Genomic DNA, 19,387 nt, shown 5'->3' on the forward strand with positions numbered 1-19,387 from the left:
ACCTCTGTTTTTTTCTTTTCTAGAATATGCTTACCAATTGTTTATTCTCTGGTGTTTGAGAGAGTTAACCGCTAACATATAAAATGGAGAAACAGTTTCTAGTAGCCATTTCACCAATGTGTGCCCAGAGTAAGAGTACAGCAGGTCCTGCCCCTTGCCTCACCTGAGCTTCCACTTCATTTCTTCTGTCTCTAGGTTTTGCTCTTGTTATATTTCCCACCCTTTCCTCCTCAAACAAGTTCTAACATCCCTTTTTTCTGTCTTTCTTCCTTCTCTTCTTGTGGTGGGCTGAAAAGTGTTCCCCCAAACTTCATGCCCACCAAAACTTCAGAATGTGATCTTATTTGGAAATAGGATTCTGAAGATGTAATTACTTAAGGATCTAGTGATGAAATCATCCTGGATTTAGGGTGGATACATATTCCAATGACGGATGTCCCAGTAAGAAGAGAAGAGAACACAGAAAGACACAGGGAAGAAGGTCATGTGAAGACGGAGGTGGACAGAGACATGTGGCCACAAGCCAAGAAACACCTAAGGCCACCAGAATCTGTAAGGGGCAAGGAAGGATTCTCCCCTACAGCCTTCAGAGGCAGCATGGCCCCTGCCAACACCCTGATTTTATACTTCTAGCTTCCAGAACTGTGAGATAATAAGTTTATTTTGTTTTAAGCCACCAGTATGTGGTAATTGGTTATGACAGTCCTAAGAAAGTAGCACACTTTTGAGAATTGTTTATAAGACAGATATTCCTGGGTTTGCTGATGTTTACAGGTCCATAATCACTTAACTGAAAGCCTCAGGGTCCCAGATGTTGCAGAATGCAGAATTTTGGAGGATTTTCAAAATAGAATATATTTAGAATGATACCCCATACATTAAATAAAAAAGCTATTGGGAAGCAGCCTACGATTAAACACATCAGTATTTCCACAGCAAAATGTAATACAAAATGGAAAGAAGAAACAGACTATAAACAGTCTCACATCAGTTCAGTTTTTATTTTTGCCATTAAATGTGCTTCAAAATGTGTTTCCCTTTTCAGAGTCCTTAGGATTTTGCGATTGCAGATGAGGGGTGGTGGATCTGTCTATATTCTAGAGACAGGCCTTGTAAGGTTCAGCTCTGTAAAGGGGAACCTGTTAGTACCTCATTGTAGTTGAGCTTGGCCCAAATTCTGCCTGAGCTCTTCAGGTGTGAGCACGTGGACGTGGTAAATGGTCAAAAATCCTAAAAGTGCAATTCTAAAGAGAACTGAGAAAGGTCAGTCACATTAGGCGTATGGAGGAGTTTGTCTGGATACTAAGGTAGTTATGTGACAGAATTAAATAAAGGGTGTGAATAAGCAGGATGATAACTTAATTTCAAGGGTTTTTTTTTTTTTCCTCATTAATTTTATTGTTAGTTTTAAAAGAAAACCTACCACTGGTTTACACGTGAGTTTTATGTGACACATGTTCTCAGCAAAAAGGCTGCAGACCAGTAGATCTGTGCTGGTACCATACATGAAATTAGACAAAAAAACAAACAAACAAAAAACCAAATCCATCACCATCCATGATTATGACTCATCATGACCCTCTAGGACAGAGTAACTGCCCTATAGGGTTTCCAAGGCTGTAAATCTTTACAGAAGCAGGCTGCCACATCTTTCTTCCGCAGAGTGGCTAGCGGGTTCAAATCACCTACCTTTTGGTTAGTAGCCTATCACTTAACCACCTTGCCAGCAAGGCTCCTCTAAAATTAGACAAAAGGGGTCCAAATGAGCTAAGGAACGAATAGTATCATATACCACTGTCTTTTCTTTTGGCACGTTGTGAACATGTGGATATATTCAAAGGTTATCTTTATGTTGGTTAAAATCAAAGACAGATCTGATTGATTTTACATAATAGGCTATTTCAAAGTAATGAATTAGCTGAACTAATGCTTTCTCACAAAACAAATAATTCTGAAAGAAAATAGGTCTTTATTCTTAAGCCCTCCTCCTCCCTTCTCAATTAATTAGACTTTGTTGGTGAAAGGAAGTTAAGAAATTCAGCATAAGCCTGATTATATCATGAATGTAAAATGAGCAGGGCAAATAATGGGTTCTATACTCTTTCAAACAAGTTAAATAAGTCCATAATAGCCCACCAGTTGTGTAAACACTATTTCACTATACTTGTAAAAGAAATATTGACTTACCTGTTAACTAAAATTATCCTGGCATGCTTCAACTAAGCTTATTAGTAATTCTTGTGGTGTACATGAATGTTTTTAGCTGTGGACTTTTATCAAACATTAAAGAATTAGGAAAACTTCCGCTTAGCAAGCCCAGAATAGGCACGTACTAGACTGCACTTTACCAGAATCGGTTTTAGGAACTTACAATCTAAGAGTTTAAGAAGTAGAGTATGGTTTCCATCCTGGCATGAGATTCTCCCAAACACAGCAGCTCATTAACACTGAGAAACTTTGCACAAGCATAAATAAAAACATCTCGCCCAGACAAAATAGTAAATGAACCTTATACTAGCCTGTTAACCTTACTATCACATGTAAGGATGTTGCTGTTTTTCTCTGACATCTCACCATTATGCACTCCCGGATGTTGACAGAAAGCAGAAAATTTTTTTTTTCCTAATTTTCCCATTAAAAAAAAAATTCTTCCTTTGTTCCAACTGGTTCCACTGCTATCTAACCACTGCTATCTAAAAAAGACTCTACTTTTCTTTACAAAAATATTTAATTTCTTTCTCAATAAACTGTGCATTTGTCATACTCTGGTGGCTTGCATGTCGCTATGGTGCCAGAAGCTATGCTAACTGTATTTCAAATGCCAGCAGGGTCATCCATGGTAGATAGGCTTAAATGGCACTTCTAGACTAAAACAAACAAGGAAGAAAGGCCTGGCAGTCTACTTCTGAAAATTAGCCAGTGAAAACTTTATGAATCACAACAAAAAACTGTTTGATATAATGCTGGAAGATGAGCCCACCAGTTTGGAAGGCACTCAAAATACACAGTGGCCACAACAATGGTAGCACAGAACCTGGCAACTTTTTGTTCTGTTGCACGTTTTGTTCTGTTGAGCAAATAATCTGAGAAGCTGTACTATATGAAGAAGAATGGAGCATCAGGATTGGAGGAAGACTCATTAACAACCTACGTTCTACAGATGACACAACCTTATTGTGAAAGTGAAGTGGACTTGAAGCACTTACTATTTAAGATCAAAGACCACAGCCTTCAGTATGGATTACACCTCAACATAAAGAAAACAAAACTCCTCACAACTGGACCAATGAGCTCCATCATGATAAACAGAGAAAATACTGACGTTGTCAAGGATTTCATTTCACTTGGATCCACAATCAAAGCTCATGGATGCAGCAGTCAAGAAATCAAAGGAAGTATTGCACTGGGCAAATCTGCTACAAAAAAGACCTCCTTAAAGTGTAAATAAAGCAAACATGTCACTTTTAGCCAAGGCCCAAACCATATTTTCAGTCACTTCCTATACATGCCAAAGCTGGACAATGAATAAGGAAGACCAAAGAAGAATTGATGTCTTTGAATTCCGGTACTGGGGAAGAATACTGAATATACCACAGACTGCCAAAAGAACAAACAAATCTGTCTTGGAAGAAGTACAGCCAGAATGCTTGTTAGAAGGGAGGATGGTGAGACTTCACCTCAAGTACTTTGGATATATTATCAGGAGGGACTAGTCCCTGGAGAAGAACATCATGCTTGGAAAGACCCTGTAGGAGATGAATTGACACAGTGGCTGCAGCAATGGGCTCGAACATAACGACTGCGAGGATGGCGAAGTATCCAGCAATGTCTCCTCCCGTTGCACATAGGGTCTGCTATGAGTCAGAACTGTGTCCACAGCACCTAACGACATGCCTTTTCCTCTGGCGTTCCTCAGCGGTCCTCAGAGGTAGTGCCTTACAGCTGGGAGGGTCTGCACTTATTTCTGAGAACTCTGGAGGGATCAAAGCCAAAAAAAAAAAAAAAAACATACCCGTTGCCATGGAGTCGATTTCAACTCATAGTGTCCCTATAGGACAGAGTAGAACTGCCCCATAGAGTTTCCAAGGAGCGCCTGGGGGTTCGAACCGCTGACCTCTTGGTCAGCCACAGCACTTAACCATAGCACTTAACCACTATGCCACCGGGGAGGGACACTTAGGCCAAAGGACCCCCCCCACAAACGTAAACAGCTGTCTATGCAGCATCTCATTAGTAAAGGTGATTTCTATGGGATCCTAAAACACTTTTTAAAAAAAGAATTAGTCCTCTCGACTTCCCCACCCCGGATGAGTTAAGCAGGCAGCATAGGAGAGCTCTCTCAAGAGCCGTATTTATTTAGCGATTAGCCCAGCACTTTGATTTCAGGGCAAAAGCGAGCCAGACAGTGCGGCATGAGGTAAGGATCAAAAAGGCCACTCATCGTTTGCCGACGGACGCCTATCCTACCTCCTTACCCTGATAAAGGAACTATTTTTCTGAACTAGATTTTAGTAAAATAAAAATAAAAATTTTTTTTGTAAAAAAATTTTAGCACTCGATGTATCCCATCCATTAGTTGAAGCGGGCTCGGAGGAAGCATCCTTCGGTTCCTGCAAGTCTGTGTCCCTCTGAAGCAGGTCCCTCCAGGCTATCGAGTCTGAGTCACCAGGACACAGCGGATGAGATCCCCCTGCTTCGCGAGCGGCGCTGAGCGCCGGAACCGGCCGACCAAGGCGCAGCCCTCGGACTCGCCAGTACCTCGCGCCGCCTGCCGCCTGCCTGGCCCGGACTCTGGGAAACGAGGGAGGGGGCAAGAGGAGGGAAAGTGGGGCCGAGCTGGGGGTGCCTGGGAAGCCGGGCTGCGCTGACGTCACTGGGCGCGCAATTCGGGCTGGAGCGCTTTAAAAAACAAGCGTGCTAGCGGAGATGCTGCTCCAGACAGCGCAAGCCGCCTGCTGCAGCAAAGCGCACCGCTATTTCCGCGGCTGCAGCCAGAGCCGGTCCAGAGGCCGGCGCGGCGGCGTAGATCTAGGCAGGGACTCGCGGCACTTCTCCTCCGCGCCCCCGCCGGGGGGCACGAACGCAGCGTCCCGCGCTGCAGGCGCCAGCTGACCTGCAAAAGCCTGCGGAGCCGCTTTTGGAGCGCCACTGTCTGCAACAGCCCGCGCTCTGCCCTCCGCCCGCGTCCGGCTCGCGCGCCCCTGTCCGGGCACCATGGACACCTCCTGGGTCTGCGTGCTCCTGTCCTTGGCCATCCCGCTGCAGCTGGCGGCCGGGGGCGGCTCGCTGAGGCCAGGCGGGCCGCCGCGTGGGTGCCCGGCGCACTGTCAGTGCGAGCCCGACGGCAGGATGCTGCTCAGGGTGGACTGCTCAGACCTGGGGCTCTCCGAGCTGCCCTCCAACCTCAGCGTCTTCACCTCCTACCTGTAAGTGCGCTCCCACCCACTCCCGTAGGGAGGCTGAGAAAGGAAGGGAAAGCTGGCCCAAGATAAGGCAGGGGCTCCACGGCGCCCTCCTGCTCTGGAGGGGGCGGGCGAGTTTGCAAAGGGCATTTTGGCCAGACCTGCGTGGGCCCCATGGAAATGCACGTGTCTCTGGGGGAGCGCGCCTGCACTTTCTGGGTACAGCAGAGAAACGGCTTCAAGAGCACCCCCCGCCCCCGCACACACACACACAAAGCTCTGGTGCGAGGCAACTTCCCCGCCCAGCGCTAGGCACGTTACAGGGTAAATTCCTCCTCGTTGTAGATATTTGGGTGCAGACCCTGCACTGCAGCGCACTGGAGAGTGGGCATTCGTGCCCCTGGAACCTGGAACTGAAGGTCTGGGCGCCCGCCCCGTCCTCGCCTCAACCTCCCCTGGGCATCCAGCCGGGGTCCAGGAGGAGACGTGCTGTCAGAGTTTCCCCAAAGGAGAGCTCCAACTTGCCCAGCTCAAAAGGGGCTTAAATTAACTCTGCATCCCTTCCACTGCTGAGTGATGTAACCTTTTTCTTTTTCGTCCTTTCTTCCTTCCTTTCTTCCTTCCTTCCTTTCTTTCTTTTAACGAGGTGATTAAAATGTGGCAACCACAAACCCCTGATTAGACCTGCCAGAACGTTATCTTTACCTTTGGCTGCCCGAGCCGCCCTTTGAAGTGCCCGCGGCCGCGGTGTAATCTTTAACCATCTCCTCCTCCCGGGGAGGAAAAGGGAAGTGGGTTGAAGGCGGCGGGGAGGGTAAACAGCGGCGCCGACTCCAAGGGGCGACCTGAGGCTCTCTGTCATCCTTCGGTGACCTCCGCCCTCCACCCCTTTTCCCCCTATCCCCACTGCAACTTCCAAAACCCCTAACCGCAGAGATGAGGCAGCGGCTCGTTTCATAATTTGGTTTCTGGAAAACCCAGGCCCGGAGGGTAACAGGTGGTTGGGCAGATGAGGCGGCCCAGGAGGAAGTGGATTCTCAGGGCCCAAAATGACTACCTCCCTTGGAGAATCTGGGGCTCCTTTCCTTCGAGACGAGAGATCGGGGTTGGTGACACCATGGGAAACTGGCGCTCGCGACCACAAGGTGACACGTTTAAGTTTTAATTCGAGGCACTGCGGTGAGCCCACCCCAAGCCAATGCAATCCCAATTTCGGCTCCTCTGATGTACCTTGGCAGGAACGAGTTGGGATGTTTATGAACTTGTTCGTTCTTTCCTCTGCTGGGTTGTTTTCTGGAGGGAAGAAACATGGAGGGGCTTGCGCAACGTTTTGCACTAGGTAGTGACTGTTTTTCTAGAGGGGAAGGGAAAAAAAATTTTTTTTTACCTGCTCCAGATTGCCTTTAAAGAGAGTGACCATCCTGTTGCGTTTTAGTAAATATTGTTTTGACTGTTTTTCTTTACCTTGAAAGGGTTATAGAATTATCAGTTTTCTCCACCAAGTTTCCCTACAGTGACACACATTACATGTGGTAGTGATATTTTTACAGTGATGGAAATCTGCTATCCCAAGTGATTCTCACAGAATTCTCACAGAATTCACATTTCCTCCTCCTGAACAGCTGTCTTTGCAACAAAGTGAAACACTAACCCCCAACCTTTCCCACTGAACTGCTAAAATCACTGTTTCAAGGATCATGTATTCTAGGCAGTGAATTTCTGAGACCGGTGTGGCAATTTTACTTAAGAGCGTACAACTATTCTTCCTCATCACCCTGAAGAAATCTGACTACGTCCAAGGGAGAGGTGTAATCCCCTAAACACTTACCTACTATTTAAATCATCCACTTCAGTTACGGAACATGTTTAAGAATACAGCAAGTACATGGATGAGTAGTGTCAGGACGCTTTTTTCTCCTGTTACTTCAAAGAGAAAGCATTTGTTCAGGCTTCTGTTACTAAAAGCTGGCATAAAATGCTGCTTTAAACCATTTCCCACATACCTCAAATGCATTTAACTGTGCCCTCCATGTGCTCAGGACATCTTAGCCACCACAGATCACTGTTTCTTGTATCTATCGTGATAGATAACCCCTCAGAGGTAAGATACCATTAAGAAGTTAATTGTCATGTATCTTTTATGCTATTTGATGACAGCCTGTACTCTGATCTAAGGGGAAATTTCCCAGTGCCCTATAAAATGTTAAACTCAGAGTGTCTGTGAAAAGTGACCCAGTGAATACTGAAGAACTTGCTTCTAAAGGTTAATGGTTGATGTTTCAGGAAATATGAGTGCTTGAATGTAGAAGCCAGTTCTGAGGAAAATAACTAACTGGATGCTCTTCCTGATGTGTGCTTTCAGAATTTGGTCTCCTCACAGAGTGTAAAATGCCAGGGGAAATGGGACGCCCTTCCTTTGTTGGTTCAGATGGTGTGTTTTGGGGGGTTTTTGTTGTTGTTGTTGTTGTTTGTCTTTTTTTTCTTTACAGTCACACCAACAGACTTGAAGGGTCAATGATGCCCTCTTTTGGTTACACCTAGTATTATCTGCCTCTTTCTGCCTTCACTTGTACAATCAAAAGAGAAATTGGGTTTACTCATACTCAAAAAGTGAGCCTGTGCTTTACAGCTCTTTTTATTTTAATAAATAACTTCCTTTTGCTTTAAAATAGAACTAATTTACACTCCACTGGTACCCAGTGGCAACCTTTGATGTGAAAGTTCAAGTATACAAATCTTTTATTGTTTGTGGTAGGTTATCACCACTTATTTAAGTCACAGTGTTATCTCCTAATCTTCCTCCCCCGCCAAAAAAAAAAACAAAACAAATTCATTTTCTACAAACAGGTTGGCGATGGCAAGTTCCAGCTGTACATATTTGGCAAACAGATTCCCTATTATTTGATAGCCGGCTAGCGAGACTTGTAGGGAAAGAAAGTTTCCTAAATCACTTCAGAGAAGGCAAGAGTCATTTATGTGCAGTTTTATAATCTTTCTTTCCCAGTAAATCTCAAGCCAGTCCAAACATTAAGATTAACTCTCTTTACTTACTGAACTACATTCCCTGCTAGATCTATAATTGGACCATTGACCATGGGTGGTGGAAAACACTGGAGAAATCTCTCTCTGTTTTCCATCTTCTACTGGTTATAGACTCAGGTTTTACTAACAGGGGCTAATAAAGTTCACTCAGTAGAAAATCAGGAGCAAGCCAAGTTTGAGATATAAAAGCAGACAATAATTGGTTACAACATTTGATACATTTCAATCTATCAGTAGTGATCTTTCAGAAATAATGTAGTTCTAGCAGCTAACCTTATTACAGGTAAGCTATTTTCCTTTGTGGAACATGGACATGGTAATAGGGCTTAAAGTATCTTTCATGTTATTGGTGTGTCATCCAGGTAGAAAACTAAACCCTAAGGAACATGCTAAATAGTAAATACATTTTTCTTTGTTGATCTAGAGCAACTATTGTTAAAGAAAACTGAGCTTTTCCCTGCTATTACAGCTTAGAGACACCAGACATCTTCTTCTCAAGCAAACTTACATTGTATGAACCAAGGGAACTGGGAGAAAAGTTTTTAGTTTCTTTTTTTTTTTTAATGTAGTTTGATTACTTTTCCATCTATAACTTTGTAAAAAAAAATTCATGTTACTCATAATTAGTAAAACTGATGCTAATAAGAACTAATCAAAAACCTCAATTAGCTGATATGTTTTAAGCATTTAAGATGCAGATTCAAGATTAAAGAACATTTTTTAGAATCTTTTCTGGATATGATTTGATGTATTTCTGCTTCCCACCAAGTGAAGAAAAGTATTTTAGGTAAAAGAAAATGTTTCTACTTTCAGAATGGTTGCAAAAGCCTTAAGTATTATAGTGGTCTTAAAATTTAGATTAATTGCAAAATTTATACAATTTTCTCAACAAACAACTTTTAAATTTTGTTTAAAATATAATGATGCCAATGACTTTTCTGGATTTTAATGAAATACTTCATTTTTCTCCAGGATTCTCTGGTTTTTTTAGTAGTGTTTCTATTATGGGGACAATTACTGAAACTAATTGACTACATCAGCCTGAATGATTTGTTTAAATAAATTTTTTTAAATCAAAAAGGAACAAGTTCTGATTCAAACAGTTTGGGGGCATAAATTTAGAAGAAATATGAAAATAGATGCTTCATACAAATATATTTTACTGAATATGTTTAACGTGTGCTAGAGTAGCTTTGTGACGAGAATGGATTTTTACATCCGATAAACATGGTCTTCTTCAGCCAGTTTTTTCTTTCCTCGTGTGTTTTCTTCAAAGTAAAGGAGTTCTCATGAAGCGACAAAGGGAGCAATCACAAGTGAGTTAGAAGATTGGAATCAGGAAATAACCTTTGTAGTTAAATATAATGATGGATTGATACTGAAACCACGCATATGTCGATGTATTTAAAGTTCAGAAACACAGAGGAGGTCGATGACTTCTCATAGCTAAATTATTTATTTGAAATATTTGATTTTTAATTTCCCCAGCATATACCTGTCAAGAAATAATATCTGAGTAAGCAATTAATTCAATAAAGTGATCATAAAATTAAAGAAATTATAGGATATTTATAGTTTTATAACTAATACCTAATTTATATTTACCTTAGTAAAACTTTTTTTTAACATTTCTTCCATCAGATAATACACTTAAGTTATTTTAGCTGTAAACTTAAAGATGTTTCCAATTAATTCAAATCATATGTGATCAGTAGAAATGAAAAGCAATAATAGTAAGCTCTGCATTGAGCAGTTTTGTGAAGTAAATTGGTTTTGTTCAGGTATTTATATAAATTTAGAGTAATGCTAAATGACACATTACCTTGTAAACATCCTTCAGGTAGGTATTTCTGGTAAATTGAACTCTTCATAAGAAGGCAAATTGCTCTCTATGAGATTCAACCTCCTCATTCCTGTTGTAGTGTTTTCATTCAGAGAGGCTCATTCTGAAGTAGAGAAATGAGTCAGACTGACATTTAAGTCGCAATTGATATATTACATACTCAACAAAGCTAGCTGATTATCTAGCCCTATTCCTATCTGCCAAAAGAACGAACAAATCTGTGTTGGAAGAAGTACAACCAGAATGCTCCTTAGAAGCAAGGATAGTGAGAGTATGTCTCACATATTTTGGACATGTTATCAGGAGAGACCAGTCCCTGAAGAAGGACATCATGCTTGGTAAAGTAGAGGGGCAGCGAAAAAAAGGAAGACCCTCAACAAGATGGATTGACACAGTGGCTGCAACAATGGGCTCAAGCATAAGAACGATTGTGAAGATGACACAGGACTGGGCAGTGTTTTGTTCTGTTGTACGTAGGGCCGCTATGAGTCGGAACTGGCTCAACGGCACCTAACAACAACAACATTCCTATCCTTGGAGATGTTAGTAGAATTTTATTTATTAAATCTGTCCATGGGTTCCAACCCACTACAACTCTTTTATTCCCACATCTGTCACCCTTCAATCCACATTTTATTCAACCATTAAAGAAGTCAGTTAACTACACGCTCAATTTCATCTGTAGACCTCATTATCTCTGAGAAGAGGAGACATTTCATAGGCTATACGGTGGAATTTTTCTTGAAAATTCTCATAATTCAGAATTAATTTTGTTCTCTATAGCTTGCATAGTGGGAAGCAGGCCCATGGTTGAAATCTATGACATTTTCTCCCACCTCTTCCAGTTAATTTTTCTTACATTGATTGATCCCAATGTGAATGCCTTACTTGAAACTGATAGGTAGGAAAACATTAGTCATTATATTTCAGGAGATGAAATGACATTATCTAGTGGTAATATTAAAAGACTGCTCACAGGATGTTAGCATTAGTGAGGGAACTGTTTAAAAGATGCTTCATAAGCAAGAGACCTTTCTGGTATCTTCATATATTACTCCTATTCTCAATGTTTAAGTCTGGAGTTGGAGAAGCTGAAATTTACCTTGAGAGCTTGCAAAAGAACCCACCCATGATCATGAAACCATCTTCCTTGAAGTGAGATGGAATAGTACTCCAGATTGTAAGGATGGGATCTCTTTGCTTCAAGGTTTACCCTCCTCACTAGGCAGTGCGCTCTTCCAGGGTAGGAAATGTTCTAGTTCCCTATCCCAAGTGCCCACACCAGTGCCTGACGCTTGCAGGATGTTCTGTGAGTATTTGTAATGATGAATTAAACAGAATTGCCTGACCCAGCACTGAAATTCCAGTGGCTAAAAAGAGTCAGAGAAAGAAAGAGAACTACTAGTCTGTAAGTAACAGAACGAATCAAGGTTACTGGTTTCCCATAGTGAAGGCCCAGACACACTTGAAATACAATTGAATTGTATTCAGCTTAAATGATGTAATGAGTTGTTTGTTTTAACAAATGCACCATAATTTACATATCCAACTTACTTTATTATTTTAATAACAATATTAATAATAATAACAGCTGACATTTCTATTATGCTTGCTGTGTGCCAGGCATGATGTTAAGTACTTTACTCAGTCGTATAACCCACAACAACATTCTCACACAGATGCTACTATCATTCCTAACTTGGGGACCTGTAAGCTTATTCCAAAGATATTTCCATTGCTAAAAATATTTTTGGACCTCTTTGAAGTTAGCTTCTGGGCCAGTTAACCAGCAAGACAAGAAAACTAGCCTTCTAATTTCTTTTCAGGAACATAATTTATGAAGCTTCAATACCAGAAATAATTCTTTAGGGAATTCTAGAGTGAAATAAAGTTTTTAACTTCCAATAAATTAAGCATTATGTTATACAGTTTAAGGGCAATATTTTAAGTTTAGAGGTTTTTTTATGGGAAGAGGGGCTAGTAGATGTTGTTGTTGTTAGGTGACATGGAGTCAGTTCCGACTCATAGCAACCCTATGTACAATAGAACGAAACACTCCCCAGTCCTGTGCCATCCTCACAATCCTTATTATGCTTGAGCCCATTGTTGTAGCCACTGTGTCAATTCATCTCCCTGAGGGTCTTCCTCTTTTTCACTGCCCCTCTACTTTACCAAGCATGATGTTCTTCTCCAGGGACTGCTCCCTCCTGATAACATGTCCAAAGTACGTGAGACGAAGTCTCACCATCTTCACCATGGTGTATTCAATAGTCTTAACTAACACCACAATTTAAAAGCGTGAATTCTTCTTTGATCTTCCTTATTAATGAATAAGGAATTGCATGCAGCTTTTGCATGCATATGAGATGGTTTGAAAAGACCATGGTCTGGATCAGGTACACTTTAGTCCTCAAAGTAACATCATTCCTTTTGAACACTTTAAAGAGGTCTTTTGCAGCAGATTTGCCCAATGCAATACATCATTTGATTTCTTGAAACTGCTGCTTCCGTTGATGTTGATTGTGGATTCAAAATGAAATTCTTGACAACTTCAGTATTTTCTCCATTTATCATGATGTTGCTTATTTGTCCAGTTGTGAGGATTTTTGTTTTCTTTATATTGAGATGTAATCCATTCTACAGGCTATAGTATTTGATCTTCATCAGTAAGTGCTTCAAGTCCTTAGTTAGTAGATACCACTTAATATATCCATTCTCTTACAACTACAGAAACTATTTTTCCTGTTTCAAGCAAAGATAAATTGTGGTAGCTGCCAGAATATTATAAAAAGTAATCAACAGGTTAGTACCTTACCAGACAAAAATCAAGCTTTTTTTTTTTTTCCTATGACCGGATCTGCCTGTGAAGTAGCCACATTCTTTTGAATGATTTCTCAGTTTAAAGAGACATAAACTTTCTTAACAGGCCAATTTTACTCATGTTTTATTCATCTTTAAAACCGATGCAATGAGATGAGCTGGTGTCACAAAAGGTTGTCATAATGTCATTCATTTGATTGAGAGTGGAGAACTATCTCCAAGTTTTATTACATTCTTCAACGTATATAGAAAGCATGCATGGTTTAACAATTAGGCCAGTGATGCAGACTTCTGTGTAAATTAGAAATTGTGGCCTATCTGGATAAGTCAGAGAAAAATCTCCTCCTCCAGACAGATAAGAACCTTTCCTGAATTATTTAATTCTTTCAGTTCTCTCATTCATTTGCTGCTGTCAAGCTGTTACACGTTAATCATTTTATTGTATTACCAAGTCAACACGAAAAACCAATAGGTGACCAGTAAATTATAAGTTATAATCAGTAAAAAAAAAAAAAAAAAAAGCCCCTCATCAAGTGAGGCCTGATGTTTAGAAACTTTAAGATACCTTGAAATACAGTAAAATCCCTTAAAGCAACGCTCTCACATTTTAGTTTTTCATTAATGTAACACTAATCATTTAAAGCTACTGAGCAATCCCTAACTTCCAAGTATCCCATTTTTTTGTATCTGCATATTTCTTTCGTACTCATTTTATCCTTCTTGCCTTCAGAAGAAGTTTTGCTTTCTCTTCTAGCAAGGGTTGTGGTGGCCAAGGAGAAGGAAAGCAATCTCATGAACATACTAACACACACAAACACGCAAAGAAACAATTCCCTGTGTACCGCTTACTCAGTGGAAATGATGCATACATTGTCAGGGCGTGGCAGTGGAGAGTCAACCCTTTCAAGGGGAGAGAGTGAGGACCTGGCTGTGTGAAGGCACCTTCAGTTTGGTTTAGAAACTGAAATGCAGAAGACAATCGTCCTGGCAGAGGGAGCCCAGCTCCAGCTGAGAACGCGTGCACTGAGCTGACCTTCCTCATCAGCCTGCCAGCCGAGATTAAGCTTTCTTCAAGTGGCCCTTGTTAGCCCAGGCTTTTCCCCAGTGTTGCTCATCTTTCACAACTGAAAGCCAAGTGTTTCAACTGTTACTCAATTTTGCAGCCAAATTCCTTTATTTCCCCCTTCCACCCCTTCTCTCCCTCAGACACACACACACACTAACTATAGTAGCTAACCTTACATGCGTGCCTTCCTTTGCAAAGTCTACACTAAGAACAGAACCTAAGTCTTTTGTTTGTTTCACTTAAAAATAACTGGTAAATATTTTTGTGCTTCTTTTTTTTCGATTGAGTAGAGCAGGGACCTCTACAAAAGATGTCCATTTGCAAAAATAACCTTTCTTTGATGAAAAAAGCCACAAAACTTCTCAGGAAAGTAGAAAACCACACATGACCTCAAGTGGAAAAAATATAAAGAATTTGCTGAATTTTTAACCTTAGTACATAACAAAGATATTATTTTAAAGTTGGTTGGTTGATGTGGGTTGTATTATAACTTTCATTGTGTTGTGTTTGGGTTTACCCAATGTTGTTTTAATGAGTTTATTGGTTCAGCGTGCAAAACACCACAAGGCACTTGAAGTTCTTAGGTTATAAATTTTCTTGTGAGGTACTTACTTGAAGGAACTCTGTTACATAATCAATGGGTATTTAAATATATCAGCAAAAGAATAACATTTCCGTTTTTACTTAGACATATGGTGAGGATTATTTGGTTATGAAAACCGAAAAAAAATTTCTGTGGAAAGAGTTAACATTCCTTGATCATTTATTTAGTATATATGTTGAGACTTTTACAATAAATGTCTATTTCACAATGTCAAATGACTCTACAGAATGAATTTGGAGTCATCTAGTAAAGCCTGGGGCAAGAAAGCTTCCTCTTTATTGTCTCTTGGTTTGTTCTGTCCTGAAGCGATTCTTAGCAAACATGCCTGCCTTTGGCAATAGACTCATCCTCTGCTATTATGGTATCAACTGCTCAATAGAGTTGCTGTTGTTGGGTGCCATCAAGTTGATTTCCACTCATAGTGACCCCTTTCAACTGAGTAGAACTGCCCAATAGGGATTTCTTAGCTATAATGTTTATAGATGTAGATCACCAGGTCTCTCTCCCACAGCACCACTGGGTGGGTTCAGACCACCAACCTTTCTGTTAGCAGTCAAGCACTTAACCATCTGTGCCACCAGAGCTCCTTGCCCAAAAGAGTAAACCCTAAGAAAGGAATGGCAAAAGGGATGGAAAGGCTAATTGACGAAACCTGCTACCCAAGGAGCACTGCAGGCAGAACTGAGAGCGTTTGAGAAATTGAAGCCTTCAATAGGCACCCTGTGGTTGGAGTCCCCAGGTCATGCAAGTAGTCGTTGTGCTCCACTGTGAATCAAAAGGTTGGTGGTTCTAGTCCACCCAGAGATGCCTTGGTAGAAAGGCCTGCAATCTACTTCTGAAAAAATCAGCCGTTGAAAACTCTATGGAACACAGTTCTACTCTGACACACGTGGGGTCACCATGAGTTGGAATCCACTCAATGGCAATTGGTTTTTCCTAGGTGGTACATTTCTACTGTGTCTCTCTTTACCCTTCTCCATCCCTCACTTCTAAATAATGTCAGAGGGGTCTAGAAAGAGGTGTCTTCCTTATTCCCAGACATGTTCCCCCCGGGGCTTTCCCCCAAACTACAAAATGAGGGGAAGTTCAGAAGGAAGAGTCTTGGGGATTAATGTGTCAACTCTAAGGGCCCTTTGATTTAAACTTGGGGAAGCTACAGCACTATCTCTGTGGTGGAGGCTTAACTCACCCTCAGTCCCCTTTCCCCAACAGCTGTTGTTCTCTGGGACACAGTGCAACAGAGACTAGGAGGAAATTCAAGACTTTTTTTTTCCATGGTGTCTTCAAGCTTGGGTAGCAGAAGGAAATCCTAGTTAAACCAGATTCTCCCAGAGTGAAAACATATCTCATTTGAAGATCTCAAAGGCTTTAGTAACAAAATTAACTGACAGCAAGTATCTACCTTCCACCTTACAGCTGCTGACCTTGCAACAAAATGCCTACTTCCCCAAGGTCAGATAATCATGGGCAGTGTTAGGTGAATGTAGCCCAGTTCCCAATGACTATTACATAGTAATATGAAGCCCCCTTTGCCTTAGCTGGAGAAACTTCTCAGATTATAGTTAATTGTCTATTGGACAGGAGAGGCTGATTTGGGTAAATTTATGTTAATTATAATATGAACCAATTAAGAGTTTGAGTTAATAGCTAACAACATTTAGAGTAAGTTCTACTGTAAAGAACTAAAATGATAACCTTTTATCCACAAATTACCAGAATGACTAACCTATATACCTAGGGTCACATTACACAGCATAAGACTGAAATTTAATCGTGATTGCTACAGCATTGCCCTAGTTACCCAAATAAACTGAATTAAAATCACTTAGATGTGTTGCAGTGGTGTTTAATGGGTTGAAGGCTATGTCTACCCACTGAATTTGCAATGGAAAGGACCTTGGAAGTCACCTAATTCAACATGTTCATTTCACAAATAAAGGAATTCATGCTTATAAGAAATAAATGACATTCCCAAAATCACAGAGCTGGAAAAGATGGATTTGGAACCCAAATCTCCTGACGCCCTAGTCTAGTGCTCCTTTTTGTCACCTTGTTACCCGATGCCAGGTCGTCAGATGAATTAGAAAATCCCCAGTTACTTTTCTAGATATTGTCAAATATCCTGTTGCTTTTTTTATACTAGGTGTGTGCCTGGATGGTAACTGTATCATCTTTTTTTTTTTTTTTAATAAATTGTAGATACAGATAAACTGTCTCTATAGCACCTAAGGAAAATCTGCAGAGCAAAATAACAATCAGATTTAGTTTGGGGAATAAATTATGAATATCTCGATTTTCTGGTCACAGTAGTTAAACATAGGTTTACTGTAATTTCAGGTTTTATGTATAACCTTAATTTGATCAAACTTTGTTTTCCTCATTAGTTGCCATTGAGTCGTTCCCACTCCTGACCAAATTTAGGTCTCCTTAATATCTCTTGGATCTGTTTCCCCTCTCTTCTACCGCTAAAATTGCCTTTGTTAAGGTTCTCCGCACTTTTTGCCTGGATAGCTGTGGCAGTCTCCTGTCTTCGTTCTGTACAGCTACTCCCTCCCCCCACCCTCACCACACACACACACACACAGTCTACCACCCTGTTAGTTAGTCCACTTCTGATCATGTCTCTCTTTTATTCAATCTTTGAATGATTTCTTGTAGCTTTCATTGTAAAATTTAACTCCTTGATTTTGCCCACAGAGCCAGCTTCTCTTGCTTCATCTCCCACCTGCAACCCCTGTGCCTTCTCCCTCTTCCTTATGCCCATGATCTCTTCTGTCCAGCATATCAAACTACATCTAACAGTTTCACTATTTCATGCCTCCAGGTGCTCACATGTGTTAGTCTCCACTTGAAATGCCTTTCTTTTTTATCTCGCCATATTCCTACGAGCCCTTCCATACTGAAGTCAAACATCACCTCCTCTGGGAAGCTTTCTCTGACCTATCTACTTCAGAAAACTTTCTCTGATCCTCACACATCATGGTGAGCCCACTTTGTGACAGCACTGACCACAAGTCACAGCCATACTTGATTTACTTGTCTATTTCCATTACTATACAGTTCCGATTAGTTGTCATGGAGTCAACTCTGACTCATTATGACCTACATATGGCAGAATAAAATGTTACCCAGTCCTGCACCATCTTCATAATTACTGTACTGTACACCCGGTCAATTATAGTCTTCTGGGACCCAAAAAGGAAGGAGTCTCCCTGTGATTTAGATCAGAACACAGAATCTCTGTGCCCATGCCTGCCTGTAGTGGAGCATCTTCAAAAGGGCATACTTGAGGGAGAGTCAGCACCATTTTTCCTTTTGAAGATGCACTCTCTGTTCCCCTAAACTCTATGTAAGCCTTGCACTTTAAACTCTAACGTAAACTATAGACTTTAGTTAATAATGATGTATCAGTATCGGTTCATCAGCTGTAACGAACGTACCACAGGAATGCTGGATGCTAATAACAAGAGAAACAGTGTGTGGGGGCCAGAAAGTATACGGACTCTTCTGTTCTTTCTGCACAATTTTTCTGTAAACTTAAACTGCTCTAAAAAATAAAATCTATTAACAAAATCAAGCCAAAATTTAAAAAAAAAAAAAAAAAACTTGTGCTTTGTCTACACCTAAGATATAAGGTGCCATTTTTCTGGACACTAAAAGTGCAACTAGCTAGAGTTCGACTAGCCGTTATGATCTCTGGTATAATCTGATCAGGTAGGTGACAGTTCTTCCTCCAAGCCTGGGAGGCTACATTGTTTTTGAGCTCCCAAAGACAAAGAGGAAAAAAATTCAAAAAGTACTGTTAACACTTGTACCTCCAGTTTCTCATTTGGCCTTCCTGAAAAACCAATAAAGTAGTTATCACTATCCCCACTTTAGAAATGAGAACATATCTTGGCGACAATCACAAAAGCCCCATCCTGAGTGACCTTGGCAAGTTACTCTGTACCTCAGTTTTCTCATCTGTAAAATGGCAATAATAACATCTTCCTCACTGGGTAATTGTGAAGACTGATAAGATAATGCACGTAAAACACTTTGCATGGCAGCAAATGTCAAATGCTGTTATTTTTGTTGATGATGTTACAGTTGTTATCACACTAAATTCATGCTCTTTCAAATTCACCATGCTGCCTCTTGTTATTTTTCCCAAATTAGCTAAATTAATTGCCCTGAACCTTTACAAATATAAACATAATTTTCATTAAACAAGTTCTTAATGTTAAAAACCAGTAAATAATGGCAGAGAAGTAAAGAGGAATAGGGAAGCAAGAAGGGGTAGCTTCAAATGAGTAGGATGTCACCCAGCATCTGTTGTAAATAAAAATAGTCAAATTTCCATTTCTTATACTTGGTCTCAGATAGACAAAAGATTCAGTGTTTTGAGTGAATTTCACATTTTCACATGGGTGTGTAGCATCGTGTAGACACTGTGTAAATCTCCAGAGTGGCTGATGGCTGAGTCGGGTGGTGGCCTAATGTTAGGAGTCTACCCCTCAGACATGATTTAATGAATGGCCTACAGCTTGTGAGCTTGGGCTTGAATTGTTTTTATCCTCTCAGTTTTCATCCCACACTACCCCCCAGTTTTTCCTGATTAGGCGGAAGAA

The 19,387-nt window shown here is 40.8% G+C and overlaps 1 protein-coding gene across 2 annotated transcripts in view; it reads left to right on the top strand.

Annotated features, from left to right (window-relative positions):
* The first annotated feature begins 4,933 nt into the window (after nucleotides 1-4,933).
* LGR5 (leucine rich repeat containing G protein-coupled receptor 5) overlaps nucleotides 4,934-19,387 on the top strand; it is a 156,153-nt gene continuing 141,699 nt past the window's right edge. For both annotated transcript variants that reach the window (XM_049883895.1, XM_049883896.1), the window contains exon 1: nucleotides 4,934-5,426. In XM_049883895.1, coding sequence (XP_049739852.1) covers nucleotides 5,215-5,426 — 212 coding nt within the window. In that variant the 5' untranslated portion in view covers nucleotides 4,934-5,214. The remainder of the gene's footprint in view (nucleotides 5,427-19,387) is intronic.

Source organism: Elephas maximus, chromosome 4 (assembly GCF_024166365.1).
Source record: "Elephas maximus indicus isolate mEleMax1 chromosome 4, mEleMax1 primary haplotype, whole genome shotgun sequence".
Classification (NCBI taxonomy): Eukaryota; Metazoa; Chordata; class Mammalia; order Proboscidea; family Elephantidae; genus Elephas; species Elephas maximus.